The 18,386-nt window shown below is 31.1% G+C and overlaps 2 protein-coding genes across 2 annotated transcripts; both read right to left on the bottom strand.

The window, feature by feature from the left end:
* Positions 1-69: 69 nt before the first annotated feature.
* Positions 70-1,308, bottom strand: LOC135955051 (uncharacterized). The gene is made up of 2 exons (XM_065505341.1): positions 1,213-1,308; positions 70-1,140 (listed from the first exon to the last, which is right to left on the bottom strand). Exons 1-2 carry the CDS (start codon positions 1,261-1,263, stop codon positions 94-96), a joined length of 1,098 nt encoding a protein of 365 aa, XP_065361413.1. The 5' UTR covers positions 1,264-1,308; the 3' UTR covers positions 70-93.
* Positions 1,309-17,468: 16,160 nt separating this feature from the next.
* On the bottom strand, positions 17,469-18,370 carry LOC135955044 (uncharacterized). Its single transcript, XM_065505330.1, has 2 exons — positions 18,262-18,370; positions 17,469-18,196 (listed from the first exon to the last, which is right to left on the bottom strand). The coding sequence occupies exons 1-2, from the start codon at positions 18,307-18,309 to the stop codon at positions 17,546-17,548; spliced, it is 699 nt and encodes a 232-aa protein (XP_065361402.1). The 5' UTR covers positions 18,310-18,370; the 3' UTR covers positions 17,469-17,545.
* Between the last annotated feature and the right edge of the window lie 16 nt (positions 18,371-18,386).

The following is an 18,386-nucleotide window of genomic DNA, read 5'->3' as shown; positions in this document are numbered from 1 at the left end:
TCTCCTTGGTTCCAAAATGAATCTATTTTCTTATTTAATTAAATAAAATTTTAAAATCAGTATTTTTTTTTATTAAAAAGTAAAAAAATACACTTATTTACTATCACCATCTTCCTCATCATCATTCTCTATATCCGGTATGATTTCTTGAGGTACCTTATAGTAGTCCTCTTCAGGTTTCATAAAATCATATTCAATTTTTGTATTATCAACAAACAATATACACTCGGTGACATTCGCAACGGACTCAATCATAAAAGGTATTTGAACAGCAAAATTAGAACCACAACTGACCACTTCCTGGGCAGCTGTGGGCAATTGATTCTCTACACCATCCAAAACATGCTTAGCCGTGCTAATAGTATCCAAAATACTTTTGGCAATCTTGGTGACATTCAGAATTACCGAAACAATTTTACCCATAAGAGAATTTTTATCGGCAACTTTTTTGTAAACAGCTGCCAATTCGTAAACATTTTTCTTGACCGTCTTAACGGTGTTATAGGTTTCATTCTGGATTTTAACAATCAAGGAAGTGGTGTACAAATAGCAATCAACACCTTCATAGAGAGAGTGAAGAGATGTGTTCAGTTGAGGTAAATGGGAGTAAGTGCAATATGCAGCACGTCCTACTCGAGCCGCAGCCTTATAGCCCAATTTGAGGGCCTTTAAAATGAACATAATAATTTTGGGTTTATTTAGCTTAAGTAAATTTGTTTCCAGGATTAATGCTCTAAGTACTAAGTCATTAAGATTCAATTGAGCTTCATCTAAGGCATCATGTAAAATACTTTGCATATCTAAAAATTCCATTTGTTGTTCTTTGGTCATTAGGCTGAAATCGGGTTTGCCCATAATCTCTTCAACCGTGGGTAAGGTAGTGTCATACTTGGTGGTTGCTTCTTGGGGAAACATGTTGTTTAGCTGCTGTTCAAATTCCTGCAAGGTGGCCTCGTATTGCTGTTCGAATTCATCGTCTAGTTTAGCGCCTTCTTGAGGAGTTTTACTAGCAACAAAATCATATTGCAATTGCATTTCCGAAAATAAAGGTCTTAGAACATTAATCTCCTCGCGACTCAAGTCTTTGGCCTCATCCAATAAACCGGAAATTTCTCTATACGCTGGACAGGGTTGAATAAGCTATTTAAATATTTTCAAAATATTTGTATTAAACTGTACTAAATTAAATATTTTGTTTAAAACAATAATTACCATAATTACTGCTAACGCATACCCCAGTAATTTTATATTAAATTCTACCATTTTTTTATTTATTCAGCTACTGACTATCCAGCGTTAAGAGTTATTGCAAACTAAATTCATTTAAAAATTTAATTTGTTGTATTCACCTGAATTATTTACCTTTGTATACACATTATCTTTTTGTTAGAAGAGGCCACCATAAACAGTTATTTAGTTGGCTTTATCTATAGATTATTTGCTTAATCTTCTTATATTAATTTTAGTTAACAATTATCGCATAACTTTGTTATTTAGTTATCAATATTTTGATAGTTATTTTCTAATATTATACAAACATAATATTGAGTATTTACTGGGAGTATATATTTTCAATTGAATTACTACTTAATTATAAGAATGTTTACAGGGGGGCTTTAATGTATGAACTTCCATTCCGGAAGTTACATAGAGGCCAACTTTGAAGTTTGTAAAATGTGGCTGAACGCAGAGAAAAAACATGGTGGTGGTAAACATAATTTCAGAGCAAATATTATGATAAGATTTATGATTGTAGCTCAAAAATATTATATCACTAGCAGACCCGACAGACCTTGTCCTGTCAAATTAAAAAAAAGTGCTTATGTTCGATTTGTGAATTTGTGAGAAGCGGTTTGAAATGGGTAAAAATAGTTAAAGTGAAATATGAGTGATCACAGATCGAGAAATATGAGTGATCACAGATCGAACTCCTTTTATTGATTAAACGCTTATTGGCCAAGTTATTAGCGAATTTAGATATTTTGAGTGTTTCAATAAAATTTTTGGCCAGAAATATGAGTGATCACAGATCGAACTCCTTTTATTGATTAAAAGCTTATTGGCCAAGTTATTAGCGAATTTAGATATTTTGAGTGTTTCAATAAAATTTTTAACCAGAAATATGAGTGATCACAGATCGAGCTGCTTTTCTTGATTAAACGCTTATTGTCCAAGTTATTAGCGAATTTAGATATTTTGAGTTTTTATATAAAAAAAATACATTTTTGTTCAGAAATATGAGTGATCACAGATCGAGCTCCTTTTCTTGATTAAACGCTTATTGGCCAAGTTATTAGCGATTTTAGATAATTTGAGTTTTTAAATAAAAAATCGATTTTTGTTCACAAATATGAGTGATCACAGCTCCTTTTCTTGATTAAACGCTTATTGGCTAAGTTATTAGCGAATTTAGATACTTTTAGTTTTTATATAACAAATCGATTTTTGTTCAGAAATATGAATGATCACAGATTGATCTCCTTTTCTTGATTAAACGCTTATTGGCCAAGTTATTAGCGATTTTAGATAATTTGAGTTTTTATACAAAAAATAGATTTTTGTTCAGAAATATGAATGATCACAGATCGAGCTCCTTTTCTTGATTAAACGCTTATTGTTCAAGTTATTAGCGATTTTAGATACTTTGGGTTTTTATATAAAAATCGATTTTTGGCCAGAAATATGAGTGATTTATTTAAAGAAAATAAACCCCCGTTTTTAAAAGATAAAAACGTAACAATATGATTTTATTAAATTTCAAGAATAGTTGAGAATTAATATCCATATCATAGAAGTTAATCTTTCTATTTATTCCATACATTCTTAAAACCATAAATCTAGTAAATTTGAAAATTTGGAAATGCAATCGGAGTATGCACAAATACATATCGGGGGCCTATATTCAAAACCCACTATCTTTGATTTTCACGAAAATGACTTTTTGATGGTAAAATGTTCAGTAAACCAGCCCTCATCTATGGTGTGAATTTCATAACAAATCTATTTAGAAATTCACACTACCTTTGGATTCACTATGGATTAGGGTTCTATAAGTCGATTGTTCGATTGTTCGAACAATCGACTATTTCCTGAAAAAAGTCGAAAAGTCGAAATCGACTTTTTGGTCGGAAAAAAGTCGAACAATCGATTATGTTATCTCAAAAGTCGAATAGTCGATAAAAGTTGAAAATAGTCGATAAATGTCGAAAAAAGTCGAATAGTCGATAAAAGTCGACTTTTTAGATTTTTAAAAAAAATATTGCACTTGCATTTTTTGTAGTGTATGCTAATATATGTAAATAATAAATAAATGTTTATAAAATAAAGCTTTTTTCTACACCAAATTCTTACAACACTATTCTAACTATTATCGCCTTGATAAATTTAATTTTTATTGCTAAACATTACAAAAGGCGCATCAATAAATGTAGAAACCATGTAGTTTTTACAAGAAATGGTAAAAAGTTGAAAAAAGTCGAAAATAGTCGGAAAGTCGAAAATAGTCGAAAAAAGTCGAATAACTAAAAAGTCGAAAGTTCGAAAAGTCGACTTTTCATAAACTACCAAAAGTCGAAAGTTCGAAAAGTCGACTTTTTAAAAAACGGAAAAAGTCGAAAGGTCGAAAAGTCGACTTTTTCTTTCAGCTATAGAACCCTACTATGGATCAGCAACAGTGGTCTTTTCAGCGTATACAATACTGCAATAGGTAAGATTGGTCCAGCATTAATCATATTTGGAATTGTATACACTTCAACAAAACCTAATCAATAGGAAAAATAAAGAAAACATTTTATTGAACACATGTAAGTACTCTTTTGCCCAAAACCAAAATTGAAGGAACTCATAAATTGTATAACAATTTCTTGACCACACAGGTCACAAACATCAAAATAAAATAAAAACCAAATTCATTGGTAAGTAAGAATTGATTATAGCAATAAAAGTTAATGACACTTGTTTGTGTCTTTGTTGGGACAGAGAGCATGTTAACAAAATTTGAAATGTTTTTCAAGCCATACTCAAGTGACACGCGACTAAACTTGCATGCAGGCATGACTTGAAAACGTACTGTTTACCAACAAAAAAAAAAGGATGTCAAAAAAGGATACAACCATATAAAAAAGAAACTAAAAAAATAAACCAATAACGAACACACATTATTTAAATAGTTAGCAATAGTTTAAACTAAGGGATATTGATATGAATACAGGATATTGAAATTATATTCAGCTCCATAAAATATGTATTCAGGCTTAATATCGAAACACACACAAAAAAGGACTTTTGCAGCTGAAATATTGCAGAGAAATTAGTTATGTATGTATGCATAAAAAATTAAAATTATTGAGATCATTGAATGATGATGCGCAATGACAAGTGAATATTTTGATTTAGTATGACAGATATTTGACATATAAGTTAAACCAAGCAGCTGTAGTTAGAATGTAAATTCATAAGTAAGGCTTTCTCTATTTTGTATTTCTTTAACCATTGTTCGAAATAAAAAAAAGATTAAGGTTACTGACTGACTCATACATATAACTAACAGCAAAAGCGCCCAAAATTAGAAACATACTAATTGGAGTGCATATTTGTCTCCACCCATGGAGGCACTATTTTAAAATGGGTACCGATTTGAAATTGGCGGTTTTCCAGGAAACTTTGTTTTTGGTTACAAATTTATTTAAACCATTTCTGAGCCAATTTTCTAATTCTTTGGACTGTAAATTGAAGCACATCGATTTCTCAAAGCTTATGGTGAATGTGTTCCATCGGTTTCAACGAGCGAGAGATACGGGAGACAAAGATCGCCTATAATTATTAGCTGTATTTAACTTTTTTTAAGATTTTATTTTATTTGCTTAAATTTTTCATTATTAACAGTGCTCTGTTATCATGCAACAGAGTGCTGTTATCGCCTTATTCGCTATATAAATTCGAATTTATCTTCACACACATGAACACCTAAACTCTCTACTATATTTTCGATGGAGACTAAATTAGTTAAGGAGTTATAAAGAAAAGCGTTATTAAAAGTACGTTTTTAGTAAGCGAGCTATCTTTTATACTCTTTACCAAATTATACTTCAAAATAAAGATTTTAAATATTTTTAGGTTTTTTGAATAGTTTTTTTTTTAAATTTATTTATTTTTTTTTTTTCAATTTTTTTTTAATATTTAGCGAAAGAAATCTTTTGGTGAAAAAAAAATTCGGGTTAAAAAACATTTTTTCCGATGTTGACCCATTGTAGGTCCAACTTACTATGGTCTTATATACGTCGCGACGCGTCGTTGCAAAGGTCTTTGAAATATCTATCATTAGATATCCATATTGCCTATATTAATGACTTACAGGATAAAATAAGAATAATACGAAATATTTTACAACTCTTCTTGATCATTTGACACCAAATTTAGGATAGTAGGATGATCAGAAGTATTTTAAAACATTTTTTTAAAAATGTACTCCTCTGAAAATTTGAAGTCCTTTTAGAAGGAAACAGCATTACGAAATGAAAAACTGAAAACGAAGTTTTTCTTCATTTAATTTATTGTTTCAGACGGATACCATCCGGTTCGTGTCTAATATTGAGTGTCGTACGGTGTTGTAGAGCATATAATTTTTCATATTTTTCTGATCTCAATTAGAAAATAGGCAATTTTAGATCTTTGAAAATCTGTGATTTTTTTTTTTCATTTCACTACTAGTTAAGTAATTTTTTGTAATATTCACAAATTCTTTAAAAAATTTTAAATTATTTATAAAAAAAACAAATATAAATTTATATTTTTAGCTTCTAATATTAATTTCAAACTACATATTTTATTTTTTAACAAAATTTTAAATTTAGCCAAGGCACGTGTCAGCCTCACTTAATAGTTCAATTTCCTTATTGACCTAGTCTCTTGTTTAGTCAGCATGACAGAAGGAATGAGTGAGAGAGAGAAGAGAATAAATATAGAATTGTATGTAGGTATGTGTGTTGAAATGAATTTCAAAAGGTTTTTCTTTTTGTAGCAACAAATGACAAGATATCACAGATGGTCGATGTGATGTCTTAAAATGTCTAGTAGTATTTTTGTTAGTGTCTGCATAAGACTACAAACGATATTGCAGATACAGCAACAACAACAATAAAAATGTTGGTCGAAAATCGCGCGCGCTCTTATTTATTTGTTGTTTCCGTATGTTTATGTATAATTATCATCTACAAGTTATAAAAATGCATTCGTACTTCTATCTCAACTGAGCATCTCTGTTCAACTTGTTCAATTGATCTGGCCTGGCATCCACTATTTAACCTTTGTACCGCAAAAAATTGTTTTTAAATATGTAGTTTGTATTTTATTATATTCCAAAGAGGAAAAACTCAAAAGTAACTGCATTATTTTATATATTTCTGTTAAATACATTGCCATCTGTTTGATTGTGGAAAATTTCAAGTTCAGTTTGTGTGTTTGATCATTTGTAAGGAAATTTATAGTTGAAAATATGTAACTAAGAAAGGCTTTGAATAGGCAGAATAGTTTCAAACTATTTTGAATTTTATTGATAGTGGTTCAGATACCAGAAGAAACTTTCAATGGGTCTTAGAGGAAAACATAACTAAGTAAGAGTGGACAATTTTATGTAAAATGATGAAATTGAGCTGTCATCCTTTGACATTTATTTAGTTCAAACTTGGAAAATTTTAACCATGGAAACCTTTGGACACAAGGAACGTTTGTGAATTGGCTTTTTAAAAACTGAATGAAAAGAATGAAATTTTGAACAATTTGTGGGTTTCAGAAAGATCAGTTCTTGCATGAAAAATTTCACGGTCGGTTAATTTCTCGATTTGGCCTCGTTCTTATGATTAAACGCCGCTGGTCTATTTTCTCTGGTGCCATTTGAACGACCAAGTTTATGTGAACAAACCACAAATAACTTTTTCTCTGAACTATGAAATTTAGAGCTACGTTGTCGACATAAGCGACTCGCAAGAATGATAAACTAAAGCTTACGCTTTGCGCATGATTTCCAGTTAGATGACGCAGATATTCCAAGTCTGTTTCGTATGTGAAATTTACAATTTCTTGCGAATGTGAGAGTTAGCAACCTTAGAATTAAAATTACTTTACTATTAGCCAATAGGAACACAGGTTGCGTGACGTCATTCTGAGTGACGCGTTTTTGTAAAATTTGGTTAAACATTTTGTGAAAAGAGAGGACGTCTGCCGAAGTGTCTATGTACAGAAAGTCGTCCAGGACCTATTTTCCCAATTTTTACTACCATTTCCTTGACGAGATAAGCGAAGCGTTTCTGCATAATGTGGTTCTAAATTGTGTCTGTCTTAGATTTGGGTTGTTCATGAACGAACAAGTTCAATTGAACAATTCAGTCAAGTGAACAATGTGAAGTTGTTCAGTCTTCTTGTTCTTTATTGTTCTTTTTATTCACTTTATTCTTTTTGTTCGTTTGACATTTATGTACGTGTTTCAAATTTATATTTTGAAAAACGTTTTTAAATTGCATTTAAGTTGTTTGAATTTGATTACATTCTTCTTTTCTTCATTTTTAAAAATCCTGCCTAATTTGTATCTAAAAGCAGTTGTGACCTGTTCGTTTTGTACACTATCTGCAAATACATTCACAGAGAAATCGTTCAATCACTTATTTGAGTCAAACACCGCAGAATAAAAATGAACCACTGAACAAAAAGAACAAACTTGTTCATTTATTTGTAATGAACAAAAATGAACAATCAGTAAAAACAACGATTATGCCCAACTCTAGTCTGTCTGTCCACAAACTCTCTCTGTTGATAAGGTTTGTTTGGTATTGAAAATGGTCAATATCGGTATATGATTTCACATATCAGCATACAAATGGAAAATGACTTGAACAATCATAATTTATTAATATTAATATCCTGATGACATAAACAAATTTTATATGAACCTAAAACTTTCTACCACCTTTGGTGAGGATCGGGCCATATTGGACTCTACCACCCATATAACTCCTGTATCCGAAAAATATATTATTGTCAATAAATAAAAATAATATCCACATATTGATGGTGGGTATACAAGATTCTTACTTGTTTTGCTTTGTTTATTTTCTGTCAATGTCAATTCAAACTCAATTCATTGCAAATTACTTTTACATGATCCATCCCTTTAGTATTCTTCTACACAAATATTTGACAGATCATATTATTTGTGCGATCAAGTGTGGTTTACCGATGGGCTCGGAAGGGCCTTAATGACCACGGGGATGTAATTGATTTCTCATCAAATAGAATAATTGGCTTCATACGCCGCACGGCGGCTCATATCTCAATTTCGTCGGCCAAAAGTCCAACGTTTTGTTAACTCTGATTTTAAAAATTTTAATGCCATTCAATAGTAAAACATTGAAACTAATGTAGCCAAAAAATAGATAAAAATATTGTTAATTGTGTGCGTGGCATGCTGTTAAAGTAAAATATTTTATGTCATTTTATAAAAAATGTGATTTTTGTAAATTTGATCAGAAGTAAATTATCATTCATTAATCGATATTTGGATGATTTTTTTTGTTATGTTGGTAGAATAATAGTCTTTAAGAACTATGATTTGTCACTGCACCGTTTATACCTGATGTGTTATTAATTTTTTTCTCAGGTACTATGTTTTAGTCAAATTTGAATTTCAGTGGAATAAAAGTGCTTAGGGTCAAAAGGGGTTAAAAAAATTTTACTACCAGGAGAAAGGCCAAAGTGTCCTCTTTTTTCTATTTTTATTTGACCCGTTCATATGACTGGCGCAAAGTACAAATCGCATTTTTGAAGATATTGCAATCAAATTTGGTACATACATTGTTTTCGGCCCGAGGACGAAGCCTATTGAAAATGATTGAAATCTGTCCATTATTTCCCCTATCACCCATACAAATGTTCTCCCGAAATTATACTTTCTCGGTCGTAAATGGTTAATTTATATAGGTATCTACACAAATTTTGCTCCAAATAAGTTTTATATAAACTGAATTAAGGTCACCTAATTTTATGATAATCGGTCCATAATTAGTCATAGCTCCCATATAAGGCCTGCTTCCAAAAATCACTTTAACGAGCATAAATCTCTTAAAAATGTTGGTATAAACACAAAATTCAACAGAAATAACTACCATATAGACATAAATCACACGACCTAATTTCATGGCGATCGGTCCATAATTAGTCATAGCTCCCATATAAGACCCGCTTCCGAAAATAACTTTAACGAGCATAAATCTTTTAAAAATGTTGGTATAAACATAAAATTCAATAGAAATAACATTCATATAGACATAAATCACACGACCTAATTTCATGGCGATAGGTCCATAATTAGTCATAGCTCCCATATAAGACCCGCTTCCGAAAATCATTCACGAAAATAAATTATAGTGTAGGGTATTATATAGTCGAGATTGGCCGAACATACTTCCTTATTTGTTTTTATCTGCTGATAACTTTTTTAATAAGTATAGCTGATTCAAAAAACAAAAACTTTGCATTTTCATACTAAATGCTATAAAAAATTAAAAGTTCAACTTTAACCTTAAATTGCACAACAACTGCTGAACCGATTTTAATGAAATTAAAACTGAAGATTCAAGAAGTTATCTGTCCACCAAAAAAAAAATTTCTAAAATATCTCTATCGGTTCAAAAGTTACAGAGTTTTGGCCGATGAAAAACGAAAATGAGCCACTGTGCGCCGTCTACATCTGTTATGATGAAACTTTAAGGCTGCACAATAGATCCTATGGCATTACGACCCATAGGACATTTTTTGAATCCTCGCTAATAAAAATAATACTTGTGTAAACAGTGTAAACTGAACTTAAATAAAGTAGAGAGTTATTATTTAGTTTTCAAAGATAAGAAATTTCAATTTTAATCTCCCAGAAACAAGATGATCTTGCAATATTTGTTCTAGTAAAACATTAACGTTATCTGGGATACAGTAACAGTTTTGTAAAGCTATTCTAACGAAATTGAATAATGATCTAGCATGAATTAAACAATCAATTTAGTGATATTATTGATTTACTAGTCTTGGATTTAAAAAGACAAATATTTTCTCTATACAATTTTAAAGTGAAAATTGAATTTTATTTTGAAAAGAAACCTTGCAGTGTAATACTGCAAAATTTTGTACATCCCAATTCTTCTTAACACAAAATTTTGAGCGTAATTTTAATTATTACTGTTATTTTCGGAATTAAAGACTATATTCTTGTAATATTAACGCAAGCCAATTTATTTATTTATTTTGTTTTATTTCAAAACAATTATGGAAATTATAGTTTTTGGTAAATAGTACAATTTAACAACAATTCGTGTTAAATTTTTAAAAAACTGCTCCACTATTTTATTTATTAATTAAGAGCAAGAAAACCGATCTTAACACGCATAGTGAGTGTCAAGTTAAAATAATACAATGTAAAATACATATATTTTTGGCAGCCAGCTACCAAAAACTTGAAAGTTGTTTCTTTTTTTTTTCTTTCTATATTTAAATGATTAATGATATTTTAATGGAACATTCTTGATATTAATAAAATTCTAAAGAAAATTTTGTAAACAAAAATAATTTTTATAAAAAAAAATCTTTATTCTTAAATAAATGCCAAACAACTGTTATAATTTGTTAATAATCAAAACGGTTTTTTGTTTAGAAGAAAGTAGTTCTTATACAAAACACAACAAATCCTCATACAAGGATACGAGTACCAATCAACAAACAACCATAAAAAAAAGGACTCAAGCCAAAACCGTAGTAAATAGTAGAAGTAGTAATACTTAGAAGTAACATATGTTGCTTTTGAGTATGTCATCGTTTTATTTCTTTTGATTGTGTTTATGTTTTATATATTATTTTTTTATATTTTGGTTTTTGAAAGGATCTTCCTAAAAATGTAGGCGCATGCCGTCATCTGGTGCTACTTTGACTTACAAAAATTAGGCTTCCCCTTGTCAATGCAAAGCATACGAAGAGTACAAATATAAATATAATTTGTTTGAATGTATAAAATACTAACAGTTTTTTTTTCTTCTTGTCAGTTTCTTCTGTATTTCCTTAAGATCCATACAAACACATACACATGAGAGAGAATTACAAATTCACACACACATACATTTAGGCACTGGTATCCATATTATCCTGCTGTCGTTTTTTGTTGGTATATTTGTAAATGTATTTTTTTATATTTAGAGAAAATAATAAGACCAACTAGATCGATGTTTTAGATCAAGAGGAATCTATATAAATAATTTTCTTAGATCTTGTATACAATATGTTTGTTTCATTGAAGAGCTTTCTGAAATTCCTGAAAGATCTAGAATGTTGAAATTACAGATTTCCGCCGTTGGTCCAACGTACTATGGTCTTATATACGTCGTTACAAAGGTCTTTGAAATATATATCATTAGATATCCATATTGTATATATTAATGACTTAGTAATCCAGATATAGGTCAAAAATCGATGTTATCCTGGTTTTTTCCTTATATCTCAGCCATTTGTGGACCGATTTTCTCGATTTTAAATAGCAATCGAGCCGGAAGAATTCCGGAGATATGTAAGTTACTTGGGGGCTTCGGAAAGTTGATTTCAACAGACAGACGGACATACATGGCTTAATCGTCCCCGCTATATATAAGGATCCATAATATATATACTTTATAGGGTCGGAAGAAGTCTGATTGGAATGCAATTTTAGATGACCCTATATGTTCTTAATTATTTTGTAAAGGGTTCCGATAACCCCGAAATTGGTATGGATATTATAACCAAAAAACTAAAAAAATTCCATTTTTGGGATTTATCAAAACTTTTTTGGGAACTGCGGGATTTCGGATAACAAATTTCAAAATTTATTTTTATTTTTCCATTGTAAAATTTCATTAAAAAATATTCGTAAATAAAAATTTAATTTCAATTCGAAAAATTTTTATTTTCGCAGAAACTTAATAAAAAACATTTTTTGTCATATTTATCAAAAAAGTATTCCATAAATTTTATAATCGTCAAAAGTTATATATATTTTTGAAAAATAGACAAAATCCCTTATCCATTGATATATAAAATATCTGCCTTGTGTTGTTTGCGTGGCAAATTAATTAGGGAAACAATACGTTCCCTATCGGTATCATACTAGAAAGTTCTATTTTAGTATTTATATAATAGTATCCTTATTATCCTGGACTAGTAAAGGCGTTTTTGTTACACATACAAGGAAGAAACGTCTAAAAATTTCATAGTTGGAGTCAAATCTCTTTCCGCCCAGCCATTTCTTCAGGTTTGGAATCAAGAAATAGTTACTTGGGACTAAATTCGGAGAATAGGGCGGATGGATTTTTGCCATGGAAATTGCATATGTGTGCACCCGATTGTGAGCAAACGACGCACTTGTAGAAAGTTCTCTATGCCCAGGTGATCATTAAAAATTTAAACCACTGAGCCATGCTAGATGCTTATGGCTTCCACAAACTCTCGCTTCCACAAACTCTCAGCTTGTTCAAATTTTGACATGAGTCAACTGACAGATGGCTGTTAACAGGAGCTGTGTTTCGCTTTCAGGTAAGAGGCGGGAAATTCTAATCTATATATTATAGATAATCCATTAAAACCAACTTTTACTTTTTCCCTGAGCTAAGGTAATTTCCCTTTTCTGAGGAAATACTTTGTACCAAAGTGCAAACATTCGTTAATCTTTCTGTACTGTACACCAAAAATTATTCGAAAATTAGTTGGTCCCATTAAATCTCAAATAATAGTAATTACAAAATTGAAAAAGCACGAGTTAGTTTCGAAAGACAAAGTCCATAAATAAACATATATAAAAAACAACCAGATATTAAACTCAATAAAAAATTATATTCAAAGCAGGAAGACTTTTTTTCAAAACCTTTTTTTAACTGTTTAAGTATTTGTAAATGTAAGAATGTGTTAAATACAAATTCATTCAAAAAAAAAAATACGATCACAAAAAGGACCTAAGCTGCAGTCAGGATCTAAACCAAAAAAAAAGAGTTAATTTCCCCTTTATAATACTACAACCCTTACTTGTCTTCTTGTTCCTCTTCATCTATCTTTTTTATTATTTTTGGTTGATTATAAAATGGTAACAGTTGGTCTAATACTTGTATTCGTACTTATTTATATCCTTTTTGCCGCACTGCGCGTGCGTATGTACTTCGTGTACTCTTCTCTCTTTTTACTTTTTTATTATTTTTTTCTTTAGGAAGGTGTCATGTTGACAATGCTTCTTAATACTGCTGATGCTATTTTCTGTAGGAGCATGTTGTCTTTAATTCTACCGAATTCGTACAGAGTTTTTATATAGTTTTTGGGGTTTTATTTTATTTTTTTAATAAAACATTCAATCATTATTATTTGTTACCGAGACTGCTCAATTATGCACGTGCATCAGCTTTTGGAATGGATTTGTGGCGTCAGTTGTTGGGTTTATTAACGATGCCAACTAGTAAATATCACATGTGGTAACACAAAACAGAACAATTGGAAAGATTGTTGTAGCAACTATTTATTCTACTATCGCCATGAACTTTTCAGACAATATAAAAAGTACCCAAACAATAAGAGATTTTGAGAAATGTCATGTCAGTTTCCCCAAAAGTAAAAAATTTCATTAAAAGCGAAATGATCGACAATAACTGAAGGTTTTATGCAAAAATATATTAGCTTACCGATAATAATTTTAACACATTGACTGCCAAGGCACTTTCAGCAAATAAGATGCTGGGGGCCACAGCATTTTCTTTGCGTAATCTCTTCGAAAACGTCAATAGTGGAATTTAGGCTACTGTCAGTAATATTTACTGCTTAGAAACAGATTTTTTTTTTATAAATAAGATGGTCTTACGAAATGGCGAAAAGGATTTTTTTATGGGATACTGAGTTAGAAAAAATACTCAGTACAAGTTCAGAAAGTGATGAAGTATGTGAAGATTACAGTTTTGATGAGGAACTGCCAGACAACATCGAAAAAATTCTTAAAATCAAGCGCTATTGTCTGACATGTCTCTAGAGAGTAAAAGTCGTGTCGGACATATGTGTCCGACGTGGCGTAAACCGCATAGTGCAGTGTCACACATATGTGTCCGACGTGGCAGTCAATGTGTTAATAACATAACAAACATACCTGAAAAGAAAAATATAAAATAAATTAAATTATAGTATAAAGTAGTAGTATAGTATATTATTGGGTGTATGAATTAAAAATGCAGGATTTACAATAGATGACGTATCTTATGAATGCATTTTTTTGTTTTTAATTACTGATAGGTAATTTTGAAGGGTACATATCTGTCAATTATTTATTCATTTAGTTATTGAACATTATAGATTAAACAACGTTTTTTTTTTGCTTCGAAAATGTCGAATTTTGTACCATCAAAGCGTCATTTAAGTGGGAAGTTTTGGTTACTTCTTTTGTTTGAACAAGTAAGAGAGCTATATTCGGCTGTGCCGAATCTTATATACCCTTCACCAAATTATACTTCAAAATACAAATTGTAAATATTTTTAGGTAAACAACATTTTTTTTTCCAAAGTTGTTTTTAATTTTTTGTAATTTTTTTTTTCGAATCGTTATTTAAAATTTAAAATTTTTTTTTAACATTTTTTTTTTTTAAATTTTGACCCATTGTAGGTCCATCTTACTATGGCCTTATATACGTCGTTGCAAAGGTCTTTGAAATATCTATCATTAGATATCCATATTGTCTATATTATTGACTTAGTAATCCAGATATAAGTCAAAAATCGAGGTTGTCCTGGTTTTTTCTCATATCTCAGCCATTTGTGGACCGATTTTGCTGATTTTAAATAGGAAACTTCTCGAAAGCATGTCTGACAGAATTATTGAAGATTTGGATCCCGAAGATATCTGGGGTATTCAGAAAATTGATTTCAACAGACAGACGGACATGGCTTAATTGACTCTGCTATCTATAAGGATCCAGAATATACATATATATTTTATAGGGTCGGAAAATTATATTGTAGAAATTACAAACGGAATGACAAACTTATATAAGGACTGATATCGAAAAATTTTTAACATACATATACATATGTTAATAAAAATGAAACCACTAAACTTACAGTTTTGAATCTTTTTTTATTTGATTGAAATTACTGTTACAATTTACAAAATAAATATATTTTTATTGTTTTAATCACTAATTATGAAATTTTGAACCTTTTTCGAAAACCACAATCATATATATGTTTACTGTAACCATATATATGGTTGAGACAATCATGTGAATCGTAAGTTAACCATATTATGGTTACCACAATAATGTAAATGGTTACTGTGACTATAATATAGTTAAAAAACTTGTAACACTATATAAATGGTTACAGTAACCATGCCCAATTATATTTTTTCTCTGCGTGTTGGTATAAATAGCACATTATTGTTCTTGTACCACTCAAGACCTTTCTTACCAATAGTGACAGATGCCAAATCAAGCCGAAAATAAGTGGACACATTAAGAAGTCTTACGAATGGAAATATTCTTTTTTGTAAACATTCCTTGATGTAAATTTCGGTATTTATAGAGCCCTTTGTAACAAATGTTTGGCTTTTTTGCCGCAACTGCATATTGCTTGCCATACCAAGAACTTTTTGGGAAATTTTGTCTGCTTTTGGGTCCTAAACTTTTCTTCAACATTCCCTCGCGCATCTGCAACATAAAAAAATTGACCCAGAAGCTGCGAAAAATTTTCCATACGTACATTTCGTCATCCATTATGCAGCAGGTATATTTTTTGTTTCCAATTTGACTTCAATTTCCGTGCTCTATCTTCGGTCTCTAAATATGTTAGCAGAGAAACTTTTTGAGCCTTGTACGCCTTTAAACCTGCATTGCCTTTAACTTTTCGTACCAAAAAGTCCGAGTACTGACCTAACCGGACTGCTTTCCTACCGGATGTGTTGAGAATTTTTGAAAATGCTTTCTATTTTGTTGGCTTTAGAAACATCATGTGGACCATTCCTTCTACCTGAACCAGGTTTTATTTCAACGGACAAGTTCTCCCGGTACTGTTTAATAACATTGGAAACAGTTATAGATAGCAGACCTTTGATTGTTTGGCCAACTTTTTGTAGGACCAAGTTGGGTTTTGTTGAAAATATTTAAAAATTTTAGTACGCACTTTTTTCTGGTCACTCATTTTAATCAGATTAACAACAAATGAACATAATTGACATTAAACATAATAACTGACATGCTTTACAAAGGTAACTTGATCAAAACAAAAATCAAATAATACTTGGGTAAAAGTTTTAATGAAAAACGTGTGTTAAGAATTTTATGATCTCAGTCCTTAGTATAAAGTAGTTGCATAGTATATAGGGTGTATAAAACCTGACTTAAAAATGCGGTATTTACAATAGATGGTGTATCTTATGAATGCAGTTTTTTTTTGTTTTTAATTATCTGTAAATTATTTATTCATTTAGTTATTGAACATTATATTTTCAACAACAACATTTTTTTGCTTCGAAAATCTCGAATTTTGTATCATCAAAGCGTCGTTTAAGGGACAAGTTTTGCTTTACTTCTTTAATTTGAAAAAAAAGTGCCGCTGAAGCACACTGATGGTGAATCGGTTTCAACGTTCGGAAGTGGTATGCGGTTCAGAAGTTGTGTTTTTGACACGGAAGACAATGATCGTCCAGGCCAGCCAAAATTGTTTGAAAACCAAGAAATGGTGGCATTACTCCATGAAAATTGTTGTCAAACTCAACAAGAGTTTGCAAAATCATTGGTAGCTACTCAAACAACAATTTTAAGCAGCAGATTTCATTCAAAAGCGGGCAAATTGGGTACCATGCGAATTGAAGCCGATATATATTGAAAGACGGTTTTACAATACGCTATAAAAGAAAATAATTTCGAACCGAGTCATTACTTGCGATGAAATGGACCCATTACCATAACCCGAAGCGCAAGAGATCGTATGTGAATCCCGGCCAACCATTCGAATCGATAACAATGCTAAATATCCATGGCGCTAAGGTATTGCTCTGTATTTGGGTGGAGCTAAAGGGTCCAATCTATTATGAGCTTCTGAAATCTGGCTAGACCATCCTGTACTGAACGCAACTGATTCGTTTGAAGCGAGCATTTGCCAAAAAACTATGCGGTCAGGCATTAATCGTAACATTAATATATGTATTAAACCTTGTCCCGTCCGAATACTATTTGCTTCGATCGATGCCGAACGCTCTCTCTGGGATACGCTATGGTCTAACAAAGGGGCAATGTATATGTTTCTTTTCAGATCTAGAGGTATGAAGGATTTACAGAACACGGTATTGCTAATAATTATGCTATCATGATCTGGTTCCTATTTCCTAACCTGACATACAAGACTGAAAAATTAAAGTGCTAGTTTAATTTAAAACCAATTAATTCAATGTCACACAATTTAGCGTAACTTTTATTAACACTTGAAATACAAAAATAGTTAAAGGAATTGTAAAATCAAATCACTGTTCAATTAACTGGCATGATGCCAACATTTTATCAATGTACTCCACAGTAGTTGCGACCACATTATCAGCACAACCTCGTCCCTCTTGCACTGCCTGTTCACCCAACTGGCGTGTATGAACTAAAGTCATGCTGGCACTATTCAAAACTAAAGCTATCTGCTGATTAATCTTGGCAATCTTATCCACATAACAACTAACGTTGCTGCCGAAACCGGTGTCATTTTGTACATCTTCGCATTGTTGGGGCAATTCAATAATTTCCTTAACATTCTCCTCTAGCACAACATTAAACTCATTTGCATCGGTTTGGAAAGTGTTTACGATGTCCTTAAGATTTTGCGTACACTTTGAAAGATCTGAGTTAACACGCTGCTGCAATTCCTCCAAAGTGATCAAAGGTTGGCATTGTGAGGATTTTATATTATTTTGAAAGTCCTCGATGGGTTGGGCTAGTTGGTTAAGGGCTGAGGTTATAACCACCTCAATATTGCCCACCAAAGTTTTGGTGGTGCGTTTAATTTTAGCCGCCAATTGGGATACCAGTTCATTGGTGACACTAGAAGTGTGTTCGGATAAATGTTCCATCATATTGGAAACTGACCCAGTGTTGTCTGCTGGCTGGGCCAGCTCAGTGGAGGCCAAGACCTATTGAATTATGTTATTAATTTATTCTTAAGCATTTCAGTACTGATATTAATTTTAGAACTTACATTTCTGGCGCTTATTAGACAAAAACTTAAAATCAGTATTTTTATCATTTTCAACAACTGTAAGCTTCAACGTTTGATTTACAACTATTTAATTTAAATGTTAAAAAACTATACATTAGATGTTG

The sequence above is a fragment of the Calliphora vicina genome, chromosome 1, assembly GCF_958450345.1.
Source record: "Calliphora vicina chromosome 1, idCalVici1.1, whole genome shotgun sequence".
In the NCBI taxonomy this organism is placed as follows: domain Eukaryota; kingdom Metazoa; phylum Arthropoda; class Insecta; order Diptera; family Calliphoridae; genus Calliphora; species Calliphora vicina.
This window is presented reverse-complemented; position numbering and strand designations above follow the sequence as displayed.

Excerpts from the sequence above, each read along its gene's own strand:
- LOC135955051 (XM_065505341.1), bottom strand. The coding sequence starts at position 1,263 with ATGGTAGAATTTAATATAAAATTACTGGGGTATGCGTTAGCAGTAATT. Across the intron at positions 1,141-1,212 it reads ATGCGTTAGCAGTAATTATG|CTTATTCAACCCTGTCCAGC; the intron begins GTAATTATTGTT and ends ATATTTAAATAG.
- LOC135955044 (XM_065505330.1), bottom strand. The coding sequence starts at position 18,309 with ATGATAAAAATACTGATTTTAAGTTTTTGTCTAATAAGCGCCAGAAAT. Across the intron at positions 18,197-18,261 it reads GTCTAATAAGCGCCAGAAAT|GTCTTGGCCTCCACTGAGCT; the intron begins GTAAGTTCTAAA and ends ATAATTCAATAG.